Source organism: Plutella xylostella, chromosome 14, assembly GCF_932276165.1.
Source record: "Plutella xylostella chromosome 14, ilPluXylo3.1, whole genome shotgun sequence".
Taxonomy (NCBI): Eukaryota; Metazoa; Arthropoda; class Insecta; order Lepidoptera; family Plutellidae; genus Plutella; species Plutella xylostella.
This window is the reverse complement of record NC_063994.1, coordinates 10,844,415-10,860,706: the sequence shown is the minus strand read 5'-3', so window position 1 is coordinate 10,860,706 and position 16,292 is coordinate 10,844,415. Positions and strand designations below refer to the sequence as shown.

General features: G+C 40.9%; 1 protein-coding gene across 3 annotated transcripts in view; it reads left to right on the top strand.

Moving 5' to 3' along the window:
- LOC105391660 (kinesin-like protein Klp68D) overlaps window positions 1-16,292 on the top strand; it is a 44,968-nt gene that overhangs the window by 7,371 nt on the left and 21,305 nt on the right. Inside the window, exons 2-5 of one of the 3 annotated variants that reach the window (XM_048625454.1) lie at window positions 225-311; window positions 1,434-1,559; window positions 3,620-3,892; window positions 8,621-8,814. In XM_048625454.1, the coding sequence (XP_048481411.1) occupies window positions 225-311; window positions 1,434-1,559; window positions 3,620-3,892; window positions 8,621-8,814 (680 nt within the window). Of the gene's footprint in view, window positions 1-224; window positions 312-1,433; window positions 1,560-3,619; window positions 3,893-8,617; window positions 8,815-16,292 lie in introns of all 3 variants that reach the window. The other 2 variants (XM_048625453.1, XM_048625455.1) reach the window with 2 other exon arrangements.

The window sequence follows — 16,292 nt, the reverse complement described above, 5'->3', positions numbered from 1 at the left end:
TTTAAGTTTAACCTTTACACGGAGCTCCAATATTCGATAACCATCTATGACGTAAACAAAGGGTAAAAGAACTGAAAATACTCTGAAATCATAAATGTAGCTTAGGATCTAACTAGTTACGTTTGTTCCATTGCATCATTCCCGTTTGGTCCAATGTTTGTCCCAATACTCCCAATGCCGTCACGTGTGTTGTCCAGCTTCTCACCCCCCTCTGCCCCTGGTAGGCGCCCCGGGAGCGCGGCCGGCCCTGGTACGAGCGGCTGTCCAGCCCCGCCGCCGCTGATAAGAGACAGTTGAAGGACACCACGCAGGTTACCGCCCTTGAGTTCATGATGTCTTGGTAACAGCACCCTGGTTGTAGGCAGCGAGAGACAGTTGATCACTTTGTCATTCCATTCAGCTACCTTCAAAAGCAAGCATATAATTATAATGAGGCGCCAGTTTATGGGAGATTCAGTTTTGCTTGCGTTTTATGAGATGCCTACACGATAAATACCTAGTTGATGTTTTCAAAGTGCGATGTTTATTATCAACTGTTTCTCTCTGCTCTGAACCAGGGCCATCAGGTGTGAGCCACGGTGTAGGTGGTCATGACTCAACACATCCTCAGTTTTCACCCGCAGGTTGCAGGGTGCAGGGGGCTGATTAAATCTCATTGTTCGGTAAAGGGTCTCACATTGCCTCATCAATCATCAGGTCTCATTCAATAGCTGGTTGGGTATAATAATAGGAAGCGATTATGGCGTTTAGCTATAAGGTTCTACGGTATTTTTAATTTGTGATTACTAATATTAAAACACTACAGACTGCTTTTATTTATAATAAATTCATGGTAGGTAGGCTATCACTATTAAATTATCACTTAACGGGACGGGTAAGATATAATTAATGTTCATAAAGTTTTATGTAACGCGTTGTAACACTTGTAACTAAACGAAGGACGTAATAAAATTGCCATTAGCGTATTAACACTGAACTTGCAGATTATTATCGCACCTGCACACTATCCGTGTTAGAAATGTTTAGACACCGGTTCTTTCTGGGACCGAGTCGAAGGTAACCCGATACTGTGCATGAGCATCCATCACTACTGGTGGTGGAGAGTCTAGCGATGCAAAACTCATATTGATCACTAAATTATATTTTATGAATTATTAAAATATCAATAAAATAATTATTTACACACTAAACATATTATAATTTCATATTATGTAGGGTCTATATCCAGTGTTGGCTGATGGATTGGCGTTTGGCTGATGTTGATAACCCACAGAACCTTCGATTGTTAAAACTTAGTCATCAGCTGCTCAGTGCCTGTTATTCAGCCACATCACTAAACCCCTTGCTTCTAGTTAACAAGCTCCATTCTCTCTCATCCCCGACTGACTGCTGCCCCTCATCTCCTCCCTGGTCTGACGCCCTGGTGCCCGCAGGTGGTGCAGGTGTGCCCGGAGCGCGGCGCCGTGCGGGTGCTCAACTCGAAGGGGCAGGACAAGGTGTTCACGTACGACGCGGCCTACGACGCCAGCGCCGACAACCAGACCATCTACGATGAGATGGTGAGTGACTAACAATTAATTTTACCTTTAGAGTTTTCCTAATGGAAGGGGATATTTATGTTTTTAATTGTAAAGCGAAGAGTCAGGATTTGTTGCTTCAGAATCAACAATATGAAGTCCCAGATTCGGAAGATGTGGAATATTAGCATTTGCATCAATATACAGTATGTATTATGTATATGCTGATAAATTTGAATATTGGTGGATCCAAAATTTCAGCTACAACATGCACCATTAGGTACTTACATGGATTAATAATTCACTAAAATAGAAAAAATCAATGCTGACAGATTAATGTTTCACACAAAGACGACAGCGATCAATCCCCCACATAGTTTGTTCGCAAAAAATCGTGAATATTAGTTGGTATCCATCCCACACGCGACGCCCCGCCCGCCTCCACGCGGTAGCGGCTCTCGGACTCGCCAAATATTAGCACATTCCACCGACACTTCCGAATGCAGGCTCATTGACTCAACTGCTTTTATAAACTGCCTACTCAAATTCTTCAGCACCCTGCGTTAGTAAAAACGTGTTTATTGGGTGCAGGTGCGTGTGGGACCAATTTCCTTCATACGATTGCATTTATTGTGCGCAGACGTTATGTCTCATCTTTTTAAATAAAATTTTCGTGAGTCGGCGACACTCGTTGAATTCGCTCACAATTTCAGCTCGTTAGGCGAGTTGGCACGCTACTGTATTTCAAATTAATGCCTTTCTATTGTATAATTTCTGCTCTATAAAATATACAATTCAGAAATGCACTTATTTTGTTAAAAGTAGCCATTCAATTAATCATATTCAGTCCTCCTACACTTGCCGAAACCTTAGAGGTCGGAAGTGATGAATAAACATTGTGCACTGGATAAAGGCATTTATGTAAATGTGCACAATGGCGCCCACTCGCGGCCCAACTCCACCTGAGGATGATCCGCTGTCGGCCTTAGAAGGAGGTGGTCTAAGGAGGTGAGTCAGGAGGGTCTGTGGGCGGAGAACCTTCAGCCGCAGCCTCGCTGTTCCCAGAGTAATCGATAAATACAAAACACAACAACAACCAAGGTGTTGAAGCGTCTCCGCTCATTACACGTGCTTTACATGAATGACTTCACAATAGCCGTACCTAATTGTAATTATGTGGTATCTGCCTGTTAAAAATCTAAAGAAACGTTTTCATGCTTCACAAGGAACAAACAGTGGAACTAATTCTGTTGGTCGCGGTGATCAGTGGATCAGTTACTGACACTTCCTCGTGGCCTGCAAGGATAACTAGATGCTGAAGTTACTTGTAATATGCTAAATTATTCTAAACAAAATGTATGTTTAGACACCTGACACCTTACATGTGGAGTTGTAGATATCCAGTTATAGAAAACAATCTGAAACTACGTAACAAAACAGGCGATGACTTGAAGTGCAATATTTGCGACGCTCCGTAGGTACGTAAGTCAACACGCTGCGGACTCGCTCAAGGAAACTTGACTCTTCTCAATTATCGCCTTTTGTTCCGCACAATGCTCGTATTCCGTGTCACTTGCACTCCGCCGGCGGCCGTGAGCTTACAAGGTCATCCACATCTACTTCTGAAAATACAGCATGACTCCTATATACACTCGCATGTTTATGATAGTCCGTCATGTGCAAATAGCGATAGTTTACGTTAAATCACTTTGGAGGAGTTCCAAATATGCCCACTCATGTGTTCATGCAGCATCTGCGGTGGCGTGTCCGTGACAGGTAATTAGCAACTTGGTGCTAATTGCATTTACCGTATCTTCAAGGGCTTCCAGAATTTAACATTGAAGTTCGATCCTTCCATGTAAATAAAACATCTTCAATATAGGTGTTGCCATTTATATCTCGACAACATTATTGTGTAATTCACGTAACCCCTTTAAGAAACCCGCAGTCAATCTGCCGATCCACTTTAGCATTCGCCGTTCAGGTGGCTTTTAATAGAATCAACCTTTAAACGTTCCCTTCTTCCGATCGTCGCCTTCTATCAGCAGGCATCACTACTGCTGCTGCTACTGCAAACCACCTAACCTCCTCCCTCCCCGCAGGTCCGTCCGCTGGTGGCGTCCGTCCTGGACGGGTTCAACGGCTGCGTGTTCGCGTACGGGCAGACGGGCACGGGCAAGACGCACACCATGCAGGGCTCCCCGACCGACGAGGGCGTCATCCCGCGCGCCTTCCGACACATCTGGGCGCACATCGAGAACGCCGCGTCGCCCGACGTCACGCACCTGGTGTCCTGCTCCTATGTGGAGCTGCATCTGGAAGACGTCAGGGATCTGCTGGCCAAAGACGGGAAGAAGTTGACGATACGGGGACAGGTTGGTTGTGCTTTGTTTTTACAAGTTTCCCAGACACGTTTACATGACTAGACCTTAGATAGTTGCGAGACGGATGGATGCTGTATGGTATGATATAACATTAGCATAGGTGTCATATATGTCGTTTAATAGAAACAAAAGAGTGTCCAATTACTAGGAAGTTTTCACGTAATTAATGTGTTTTATGTAAATGTCAGTACAATCCTCATACACAGCTTTGACTTAGAATGTTGAAATGGACAGACCCGTACAAGGCGTGCATGTCTTCGGCCAAGTTTTACACAAAGAGTCCGCGCCATTTGCTTTACAAATAGGGTAACGTTGCGCAAACATTCCACACAGCCCCAGATACTACAGTACTGAAGTGTTGCAAGTCAACCAAAACCTTCCTGAAAAACTTTAATAACCAAACATCCACATTTGTCCCTTCCTGTTAATCTGGAGTAGAAAACAAACCGCTTCATATTTGGTATATTTTTATCAGCTGGTCAACAAAACATAACATTAGCACAAGGACTGGCCGTGTTTAAGTGGAATATTGAAGATAGACAAACAAACAGTCCGGCATTACCTCATAGTTAGCACGTAGTTTACAATACCGAGCAAACAAAGCGATTGTTAAACATATGTTTATTTATTTACGATCGATGTTCTTTTTATTGAAATAGAATCGTATTTGGATTTGAGTTACTATATCAGGGTCATTGTTAGGTTTTTTCAATAAGTCTTTTTGTCAGAGAAGCGGAATTAAATTTAAAAAAAAAATGTGTTTCTTTGCCAAATTCGGAAAAATGCGAACCCTGTCCAAGACAATAGCTCACAGATTCAGGTCAACCTAGACACGTGTAAAAGCTGCAGATATGTGTCTGTCCACTACACACGACTCTAGAACGACATGACCGCAGCTGGCGTGCGAAACTTTACCGACACGGCCTCATACAATGTACACATGTGGTGGTTGTATCGCAAGCTCCCATCGTACCACACTGGCACGTGCCACCAGCCAGCTGTCACTGATCAATATCCTCCACACTACTCACTCGTGGAAGTCTTTATAAAAACACACTTATAGATAAATAATCGGTTAATCGAAACCTTCGATTTGAAGGGCATTTCTTGTGACGTTGCTTTCACAGTAATCGGGTTATTGTCGTTGGACTATTCTAATAAATAGTTAGATGTTTGTACACAAGTTAGAGGTACTTGAAGAGGTAACTCTACCTAGTTAAAAACCGCTTCGATGAATCTAACTACTGTACAAATTATTGCTTACGATGACATGCTGAAGAATTACTTCTGTTGAGTCAACGAAATGTTGGTCCTCCCTACAGCATCACCGTGGTCCACCTGTCCTCGGTCCTCCACCTGAGCGGAACGAACATTTATTACATAGAGTTTACCAGTTAGCTGGCTGTGAAATCGGCGTCTCGCTCGATTACCTTCCTCGTGGATTACGGACGGATTAGTTTCTAGTTTCCAGCCACTTAGTACTACGCGGGCATTACGTCGCACACTTTTTGTCTGGATTATCGTGCCCAAGTTTGTGAATATTTTTTTGTCCTTCGGCTTTCTTACGTAAATTGACCAATTTAACTTAATTTGTGGCTTGTAATGGTCGGTACATTAATCTTGGATTAGAGGTCCTCGTGTAACTTTCAGAACTTAATATGAAACTGAATATCGCAATTTCACTCTATGGAAGGTTTAAATGATCTTAATTCAAGAGGGTGGTTCTTTGCGTTTATTAAATGGGTTTCCTGTAAAAGCCGTATCTGAAGGCTTTATCTACGTCTAGGGCAGTGTCCGTGCTATCAGCTCGAGCTAGCTGCTGAAACTGAATGACGCATGCGGTGACGTCACGCGACGCCGGCCGGGGTGGGACTGAAGTGTCGCCACTGAGCTCATTCACTATTTATGTTTTACTGTTTTATAGGTACTGTGACTATGTAAGTCTTATTGCAAGTTCTTGATTTTTAATGCAAAGAAATATACACAGGAATCTTTTAGTTCTGGCGAATTGGACCTTCTAAAATTTACCACAGTCAGGATTATGTTACTGATAATTGATAATATCTATAAATGGCTATCATCAAACATATAAACGTATTGGTAACTGGGATTAAGCAGTTCGGTAACGATACGAAAGTGTTAATTTCACGGTCGCGAAATCTTTATTACTGAAATCCTTATCATTATCAGACAATTGATAAACCTGTGTATCAGCAGATATCAATAAGTGCGCACTTACACACCTATTAAGTATATTATTATACATAGGTTTGTAAGTTAAGCATATACATTAGGGACATGCAGTATATCGCATGCGTGTAATGACGAAGTCGATTGACGTAGTTAGTTTGCATTTAGGGCTAGTCCTTACCTTACAGAGGAGCTTATGACGGTTGTCTATTCAATTCAAATAAGTAAGCCCGCTAGAAGTAATCTGGGTATGCTGAATTAGAAGGTAACATCGATGTTCCAGATTACCTTATCAATTGGAAATCAAAAACAATTTGTAAAGGGTATCGGTAAATGTAAATACCAGGAGTGAATGAAATGGAATAGCTATTTGTCACGAAGAGGCGCGAATATCAATACGATACAAATGGGCGACGAAACAACGAAGCCCTCCCATTGTATACGTTTCCGTGCCAATATCGTTCAAATGAAAAGCCAATGAACCTTTTCGTACGAAAGAGTTTTTCATTTATGATTTTCCTGAAATTAAACTTTGCATATTAGGTACTTATTCCACTTTCATAGCTAAACTTTCTTGAGCCCTTGTAAACTTAAATTATATTTTCTAAATCTCCACTTCTAAGCTACCAGGCTCACATACCGTCGGGGAAGTTCAACAACCTGTCTGGTCGCGATTCCCGCTGCGGGATAGACTTTCAATTACAGCCTTATTTATGTCTGGCCGGACGACGGGCCCTTTGTTCCGGTTCCTTCAACCTGTCTCGCTTCCACTCACAAGAGACGGAAATGAGACGGAAAATCTGACTGCATCGCAAACAAAAGAAACTTAGTGCTCTATCGTCGCCTCCTGTAATGGAATCATCAGTTACGGAGGAAAAAACATGATGGATGAGACGAGAGCATTATCTCCGCGTTTCTAACTGCCCGCGGTCGAGCGTCGAAACCGAAAGCGCATTCGTATAATAACTTTAATAACACAATTAATTCTTACTATTGAGGATTTCATACGTTTCAGTAATAAATTCTACACGATTCGGTGATCGTGGCCCACATTCTTGAGATTTTCATTGGGCACCACGTTTTCCGTAAAAGAGACCTTAATTTGTTCGCAATAGAGTCGATTGTTTCGAAACGTTGCTCCTTTTTGGGTTTGCAGAACATAACCTTGCGCAAATTGTTCTGCGGTCGGAGGCTCCGAGCCCTCATCCACTGTTGTTGTGTAACAAACGATGCACATCACTCATGTTCTGAATTTATTTAGATTCGTATAATCAGCATTAGAGCAAGCTCCCTACCTGCTTGATAAAACATTGCAAATATTCCAAGTAAATACATCACATCTGTACATCTCAATTGTGGCTTTTGCATAAAGTTTTTGATATACAATAATCGTGGTAATGAATGACAAGGCGCGATGTACTAGATGTGGTTTGTCCGCGCGGCGACACACTCCGCGGGTCCAGTGTCGGTCCACCGACGTATGACGCAACAAGAGAGTAATTATGGGCTCGTTAAATATTATAATACATGTGTTTACATGTAATCTTCTTCTGTCATTAACATTATGTCTGTGTAATTATGATTGACAAGGTTAGTTCATATTTTTCGCCAAGCGACATGGGTTTTAGGATGACTACTCAATTCCCATGTTCCTCGCTAAAGGTCTTCTTGTGTGGCCATATGGTCATTCTAAGTAGGTTCAGTTGGACCCGCCACTGTGGCCATGACGCCATCTGTCGTCCGTCACTCGCGAGCAAAAACCTCCCTGCAAACCTGTTCCACTGAGAACCAACGTTATTTATAGCTGCAACTGCTTCGATCAACTAACCTGACTAAACCTTATTTAGATGATAAAAGTAAGGGGCCATCTGCTGAACATAAAACATCTGCAATATACTATCGAAGCAGACATACGTACTAGTATAACTAGTAGCCAAAACTATTTAGTACTAGCTGTTCCCGCGAGCTTCGCTTCGCCTTAAAAAGTTTTCCCGTGGGAATTCCGGGATAAAAAGTAGCCTATGTTCTTTCTCAGGGTCTAGACCATATGTATACCAAATTTCATTCAAAACCGTTCAGTAGTTTTGGCGTGAAAGAGTAACAGACAGACAGACAGACAGACAGACAGACAGACAGACAGACAGACACAGTTACTTTCGCATTTATAATATTAGTTAGGATTACTGTTGGAAGTAGTGATATAAACGACGATATGGACAGCTATTGGTGAATAGTATTTTAGGCCTGCTTCTTCTAGAGCTTGTCTCTAGAGTTTGCCACCGTGGAGTAACGATTAGCGTGAGTCATATGTATATGTACAAGGCGCGCTGGACGTATGAAAGTTGATACATCCCTTGAGGAGGCTTCTTGCGTGCACCTCCATAGCATAGCAGTCATAGACTCATAGCACATAGTAGATGTTGTGTTGCAGTTTGAAGGAACCAGACTTTCTGATACTACTCCCATTATCCATGACCGTCTCTTCCACACCCCCTCTACCACTCCGCTAACCGTCTCACCCCCCAGCAGGAGCTAAACGGGTTCTACATCCCGGAGATGACGTCCGTGGTCTGCAAGTCTGCGGCGGAGATGGTGCGCGTGATGACGGCGGGGGCGCGGCGCCGCGCGGCCGCCTGCACCGACATGAACGAGCACTCGTCGCGCTCGCACGCCGTGTTCCTCGTCACCGTCGAGGCGGCGCACAAGCACACGCACGTCATACGGTGAGTCGGATGCTGTTGGTGTGTAGGGGCCTTAAAACGTCTGCAGAAAGAACAGTTGAACGTCACGCGCCGCGCAGCCTCAGTCAGGTGTTCCTGGTATCTTTAGGCGTGTAAGAAAGATTGATTTAAAGCTTCAGTTCCATAATGTTTCCGAAGAAGCGCTGATAAGCGATACGTGCTTTCAGAATATGTATGAAACTGACGCCTTAAAGCTTTCCATCTATACCTATACTACCTATGTCTTCATCAGACCGGATTATGAACAACAATGACTTGCCCTCTGTTATGAATTTACGATGATGAATGCAATCCAAGAATAGGGTCCGTCGCCCAACTAACACCGTAGCGTTAAAAAAACTCTCATATAACTTGTATAATGGTTCCATTCGAAAATTAAAGTGTTAAGACATAGCTGTATAAGAGTGTAGGAGAGTGCTCTAACTCACTTATAACCACGAAAGAGGCCCACGATTTTGAGAGTAAAGGCTTTAGAAAGTCTGTAAAACGGTGCCATTGAAGTGTTTAAGTTATAGAAAGCCTGTAGTACGGTGTCATTGAAGTGCTAAAATTACTATAGAAGAGCGTTTAATCACTCTCAGCTAGAACTTTTACCGGTATAGTTGTAGTTGTAGAATGGTTATTTGACTCCCTGACTCTTTTTTGTTTGGTAAAAAAGGTTTAAGTGAGTATGTTACCGTTTTTCGAATACACTTTTACCATACAAGTTGTATGTCTTTGAAAATAATAGTGTCAACCGCAATCATACGCGACAGTATTAGAGTGACAGTATTGATCATTACTAAATAACAGTAAATATAATTTATTAACTTGACTTAAGGGCCCGTACAGGGTGACGTGCCCCGCCAAATTTGGGTTTTCAATGCTCTTCACACAGCACACGCAGTGACACGCACACATGTAAGTTTGCACAGTGGGTCATAAACTTTTACTCGCCAACTTTATTGACAATTATTTTCAAGTATTGATTTGAGGGTAAGTATAATTTTTAATTACACTGGTAAGCACCAGGAAAGAGTAGAAATTAATAGGGGTGCCACTTTTCTCCATACTCGGAACCCGATTAGCTTTCTAAACAAATGTAGTATTTACTTACTTGTAGAAAGGTAACTACAGGTATTAAAGTGTAGATACTAAGGGTATACTAAGCCGAAAGGGGATGACTCAACTCAAGGGGTCATTCTGTACAACTTTTGTTCTACGAGTTTTGCAAATTCGCGAAAAAAAATATTCGTTTTCCATGGTAAAAAGTCACGTGTCATCAAAGTTTCTATGAAAAAGGTTTTTTTTTGTTAATTTTTAAAACTCGTAGAACAAAAGTCCAGAATGACCCCCTGTCTCACTTGTTTTTACCCGACTGCCGAAGGAGGATGGTAATATTTTTCGATTGTATGTTTGTATGTTTGTAAGTATATTTTTTGGTAGCAGAATAATATTTTTTCTTATTTTTAGGGTTTCGTACCTCAAAAGGAAAAAAAGCAACCGTTATAAGATCTCTTTATTGTCCGTCTGTCTGACTGACTGTCTGTCACCGCCCTTTTTCTCAGAAACGGGTAAAGATATCAAGCTGATATTTCGCATAGATATGGGGAGTACCCCAAAAAAATATTGGGGTACTCCCTCTCCCATACAAGTAAATTGGGGCTGATATTTTTTCCGGTTATTTTGATGGTGTAGGTAGGGTATCGTTGAATTGGTCTTTTAATATAATAGGAATAAAAAAAGGTTAAAATATAATTATTTTGATTTTACCCTTAAATTTGGGGACCACACCATAGACAAATCCTAATTAAAAAATGATTTCAATAGATGGCGTGTTTTTATGTTGGGTAACTCAGAATAAGAAGTGATGATATCTCAGAATAATAATGGTTAATGGTGCTATTCCGCTGAGCACCGAAACCGGTGGGACACAAGTGAAAAGTGGCGGTTCCCCTCATCTCGCATAATCTTTATTGACCAAAACTCATTTCGCATAACTCTAAATATATGGTCTAAACTTTTTTGGCCGAACCATCACTTTGCCAAGAATTATGTGGTATAAGGCTCGTTTCGTCTAAAACTCTTTAGGCACAATCTTTAAACACCTAAGTTTCGTTTGCTCAAATGTATGTTCGTCTATACCTATGTATAATCTTGTTTCTCCTAATGTTATCTTAATAAATAATATATTAAGTATGTAGTAAATGTACAAATTGTGGTATTTTTTCTCATACATCCCGAAAATCACGATATTGAATGATTAAAAAATCGAAAGTTAACGAGCAATACAACATACATTTATAATACACATACAATAATTATTACAAACCCCATGAGATCGAAACCTAAAGATAGGTGCGACGACGAGCAAAGCGAGGAGGAGCGTGTTAGGTGCACATGTTCATCAAAACCAAAGCGGAGCGCAGCGAAGCGCAGCGGAGCGTTTTCCAAACAGCGGAAACAATACAAGGCACCAGTTTGCGCTATAGACAGACGCTCCGTCAAAGTTAAAGCCAAACAAATATTATTACTTTGTATAAACCTATTATTAGGCTATTCAAGATTTGGCCATACCATTATTAGGCTAAACAAGATAATGCGAAATAACTTTTTACTAATCGAGATTTATGCCATACGATTTTCGGCGAAACGAGACTTTGACCAAACGTTACTATGCAATACGAGATTAGGCAAATAAATCTTGGGCCAAAAAAGGTAGAACCGAAAAGTGGTCATGAAAATGCACTAGGGTAGACCCTGCTCCTAGAACAGGGCATGAGTTTGTGATTTGTGTGCGAGGATGGAAACTTTGAATATTTTCTTGATTTTTTTATTATTGATGCAATAACATATAGTATTTTTTCTGAGTTACCAACCGAAGACACCCCGTGACAGGGTGACTAGATAGGTACTTCTGCAAATTACGCCATCTATCGTTGGTTTTTTTAGTAACTACATGGTCTATAGAAGAAATTCCGTCATTATCAATTTTACGTTACGAATGAATTTAGAAAACCCAGAAATAAAATTCAGTCACCACCTTGTTACTGCCCTCATCAGATCCTCAGAGACCATTCCTCAACCAGTACCATGAGACTGTGTTTTTGATGAATCCTAACCTAATGTTCCTACGTATTGTCATCACTTAGATCAATTCGCTATATTCCTGCTCCTCATCGGACCTTTACGAGACTGTAATGTCACGCGAGAACATTGCCCACTATCTAATTTAATTTAATGTATTGAATATAGTGTAAGAATTATGCTTCCTCAATTTCAAATCAAATTATGTTGGTGTCATAAAAGTTGAAAAAGTACAATGACAACCAATGTGCAGTGATTTTGTATCTGTACACGAAAAGATCGCAAGCTGTCAGTGCTGCCTAAACCGACGTGACCCTTCTTTGGAGGCCACCGGCCGACTGAGTCAAACGTCGCTTGTGTTTATGATTTTATAACACAGAAAGCCGCCATAGATATTTGTATGAAGATTTGAGGGAAAAAAATTGCCTAAGTTTGTTATTGTTGTTGTTGCTGTCCTATGGTACCCCAGTGGTACAGAGGGCCTTCACAAGCGTGCGCCACGCCGTTCTGTCCTCAGCAACCGCTCTGGCTTCCGTCCAGCTCAGGCCTTGCGCTCGCAGCTCGCCGTCCACTGTGCGCCGCCATGTGTGCACGGGGCGACCGCGTCTGCGGTGGCCGCCAGGCGGTTTCCATTCGAAGGCAATGCTCGCTTTGCTCTCGGCTCCTTTTCTGATTGTGTGGCCAATCCATCTCCATTTTCGCAATGCGATTTCTTGTTCGATGGAGGTCTGCTTACACACGTTCCACAGGTCAACGTTCCGGATTGTGTTCGGCCAGAAGATGCGGAGGATCGACCTCAGGGATTTGTTGACGAACACTTGTAGTTTGTTCATCAATCCCTTAGTCACTCTCCACGTTTCACAACCGAACAGCAGAACCGATTTGACGACGGAGTTGAAAAGGGAGATTTTCACGCGACGCTTGAGCACGTTGGAGTCCCACACCGGTCTTAGTTGTGCGAAGGCAGCTTTCGCCTTATTTATTCTGGCTGCGACGTCTTCGTCCGTCCCACCTTGGTTGGTGACTGTACTGCCGAGAGAGGTTTGTTATTAATTTACACAAAATAGGTGTGTGTTTATTTAAAAACAAGGTATTTAGCGCCTAGTCCAAGCATTTATCTTTATAATTTGATAAGAATCATATGAAAATTCTTGATAATTACGACACAGTTGTTACAATACGGGAGTGTGATTTACTGGTTTTTCGAAATTAATTTACAGTTATCCATAAGCATTTACTTAAATTCGAATGATTCAGCACCTAGCTAGACTCTTCGGCTACCTGTGTGATTTTTTTCAAGGCTGTAGAGCATCATTTACTATATAATTCTATGACAATGCCAACCCTCGATTCCCTATTGCCGACCCTTAACATGTTTTGTGAATTGAAAATAATATGCCATTGTAATTTTACTGTAATGTATACCATACTTCCCACCTCATTTTTAATGCGCTCCGAATTTATAAGGATTTCAAATGAAACATAAGTAAATATAAAATAGACGACTCAATTTTGTATTTTTTTGTATCCTTGCTGTATGTCCATTAGTTTCATAAATCGATTGGCATGACTGGAATGACAAAATTTACATAAATAAGTAAGTATTTTAAAGCAAAATATTGTTTATCCCAGCAATTTATAGGTTAGGTCGCCAATGCAAATGGCGAACTTACATTTAAGACATATAGACTCACCTAAGTCATCTATTACACTTTTTGAAATAGAACACACCTTAGCCAAGGGTATTATGCAGTCTTAGTCGATCCGCACAGTCTTGCTTAACACCGTTACTTTTACTTGCCTAACGCAATAAGCGTAAGTTAAGTTAACCTTAAAGATTAAAACTGCATTGTTGAGTTTTCCAACACTGAATCTTGTCTTACTGCACTCTTGACAAAATCTCTTTTGTAACCAATTCCTGCAGCCTAAATTCAATATGACACCTAAAGATTTATATGAGTATTAAAGGAAACCACTTAACAACCATAAGTGTTAACAGGTGTCAGTGAGCACTCTTGTATAGATTTAGGTTCTAGAAACAGTTTAAACCTATAACATCTTAATTATAATTGCTTTGTCTAATACCATTTTAACACTTAAACCTGCTGTTAACACTAATTTCATTTGTTAACTCATCTTTATCGCTTTATGTTAGAACTGAGATAATTATAACACAGTTATACAGGTTAAAGTTATAAAAATAGCTGTAACTGAGGGTAAAATGTTTGTTGGGCATGGCTGAAGACATTCGGAGAATACCTTTTACATTTGGGCTCATAAAATTACCAACTCACAATGCCAGTCATTATAAATCCATCAAATTATCGCACTCAAGTTTACGCCTTCATATTCGGTAAGGTTTAATTCGTTGGGGGACCCAGATAATTGCCCGCGGTGGATCGATCACAGTCATGTATCATGTATGTTGTAGACTCGTGTGACTCAGACGGTTCAGCGAGCGGGAAACCTCCCGATATCGCTGTCCCAGAAATCGTTAGTTAGCTCTTATATCAACGAACAGTATTACTGAATCCGTATACTCGTAAGTCAATCATTTATACTTATTCATAGTTTTTCTTGGCGTAAGATAAACATTTTAACAAAACTTCCAAATACAAGTCTTATAAATTTTAACTTTTAAGCCTTGTACCTAAAAGCAAAGACGGATCGTTATAATATCACCTTGTAGCAGCTCCCGCGAAGTTATCAAAACATCGTAATTTACAAGCGTCTACTCCAAGTTTCTATGGAAACAAATAAGTCAATTTACCAAGGGCCCGCCCACGCCGCCGCGAATTAACATCATACTAGTTGAGTAGTCAAACGTAAATTATACTAAAGAAGCTCAATGTTATTATTTTAATATGGTAGCTGATGTTTATGGCAAATGCAATACATTGGTAGTGCCTATATTAGTAGGAAACCGGTGCAAGTGGTCTTAATGACCACTTCTTCCCAAGAGTGGCAGTTTTTAGGGTTCCGTAGCCAAAATGGCAAAAACGGAACCCTTATAGTTTCGTCATGTCCGTCTGTCCGTCTGTCACAGCCGATTTACTCGGAAACTATAAGTACTACAGTGATGAAATTTGATGGGAATATGTGTTGTATGAACCGCTACAAAAATATGACACTAAATAGTAAAAAAAAGAATTGGGGGTGGGGCCCCCCATACATGTAACTGAGGGATGAAATTTTTTTTTTCGATGTACATACCCGTGTGGGGTATCAATGGAAAGGTCTTTTAAAATGATATAAAGTTTTCTAAAAAACATTTTTCTTAAAGTGAACGGTTTTTGAGATATCAGCTCTCAAAGTCGTAAAAAGTATGTCCCCCCCCCTCTATTTTTATAACTACGGGGTATAAAATTCTAAAAAAAATAGAGGTGATGCATGCTAATTAACTCTTTCAACGATTTTTGGTTTGATCAAAGTATCTCTTAGCCCCACTTGCGCAGACCTGGGTTAGCGAATTAACTCGGAGATATTTGACATAAGGAGGGTTAGATTATTAATTTGTCTTGCATCGCTGAAATATGAGCGCTAACCTTGGGATAAACTCTTAAATATTTAACCCCCCAATATTGGAGGGTTAAGACGCTAACCCGGCTTACGTCAAAAGAAAAGGTTTTTATCAATATTCTTGAAATGTTTGATTATGATGATTAACTCATCATTCTTATATTTTTCCACTATCTAACAAAGTAGCAAATGGTCCCACTTGTGAAATTAAGAGCACGATGGGGTAGTTACATACATATATGCTCACGACTATGACTGTAATGTAGTTACTCAGAGGTGACTCACCCACTTTTCGCTGTACATTTTTGTACTCACGTGATAGGTCGCGAGCCGTATCGCCGCTTTTGAAAGAGTACAATGCACTTTAGGGTACACATTTAGATCACGATGTTTTTTTCACCGTAAGAGCTATGGTATACATTTTTGGAGATATTGTGTAGAGTAGTTGGTAGAAAATAATACTCAGAGTGGACAGAATAATAATTTATTTACGGAAAATAAGCCTACTTATACGCGCGGTGCTAACTTAAATACTCGTGGCGTTGGGAATGCACGGGGACTCGTTCCTTTTCTGCGCTGTCGGAGGCTCTCCTGTCCGAGCTGCCGCGGTGACGGCGGTGGTCGCTGCTACTGCTTGCTTGAGCTTGCTGAACAATTATTTTCGGAACTCCCTCTTTGTTTCCAGAAACAGCTCTTTACAGGGCTATCTTTGCTGTTATCTAAAGCACAACTTGCAACCGCGATGTGTTCAATAAAATCAATACTTGCTGTTGTTATTGGTTGAGTATTGCTTGCTGGTACGGTTAGATTGAAGAGAGCTGCTTATGATAAGGTTCTTGAACGTTTTGTGGTAAGTAGAATGTGTGGTAGTAAGT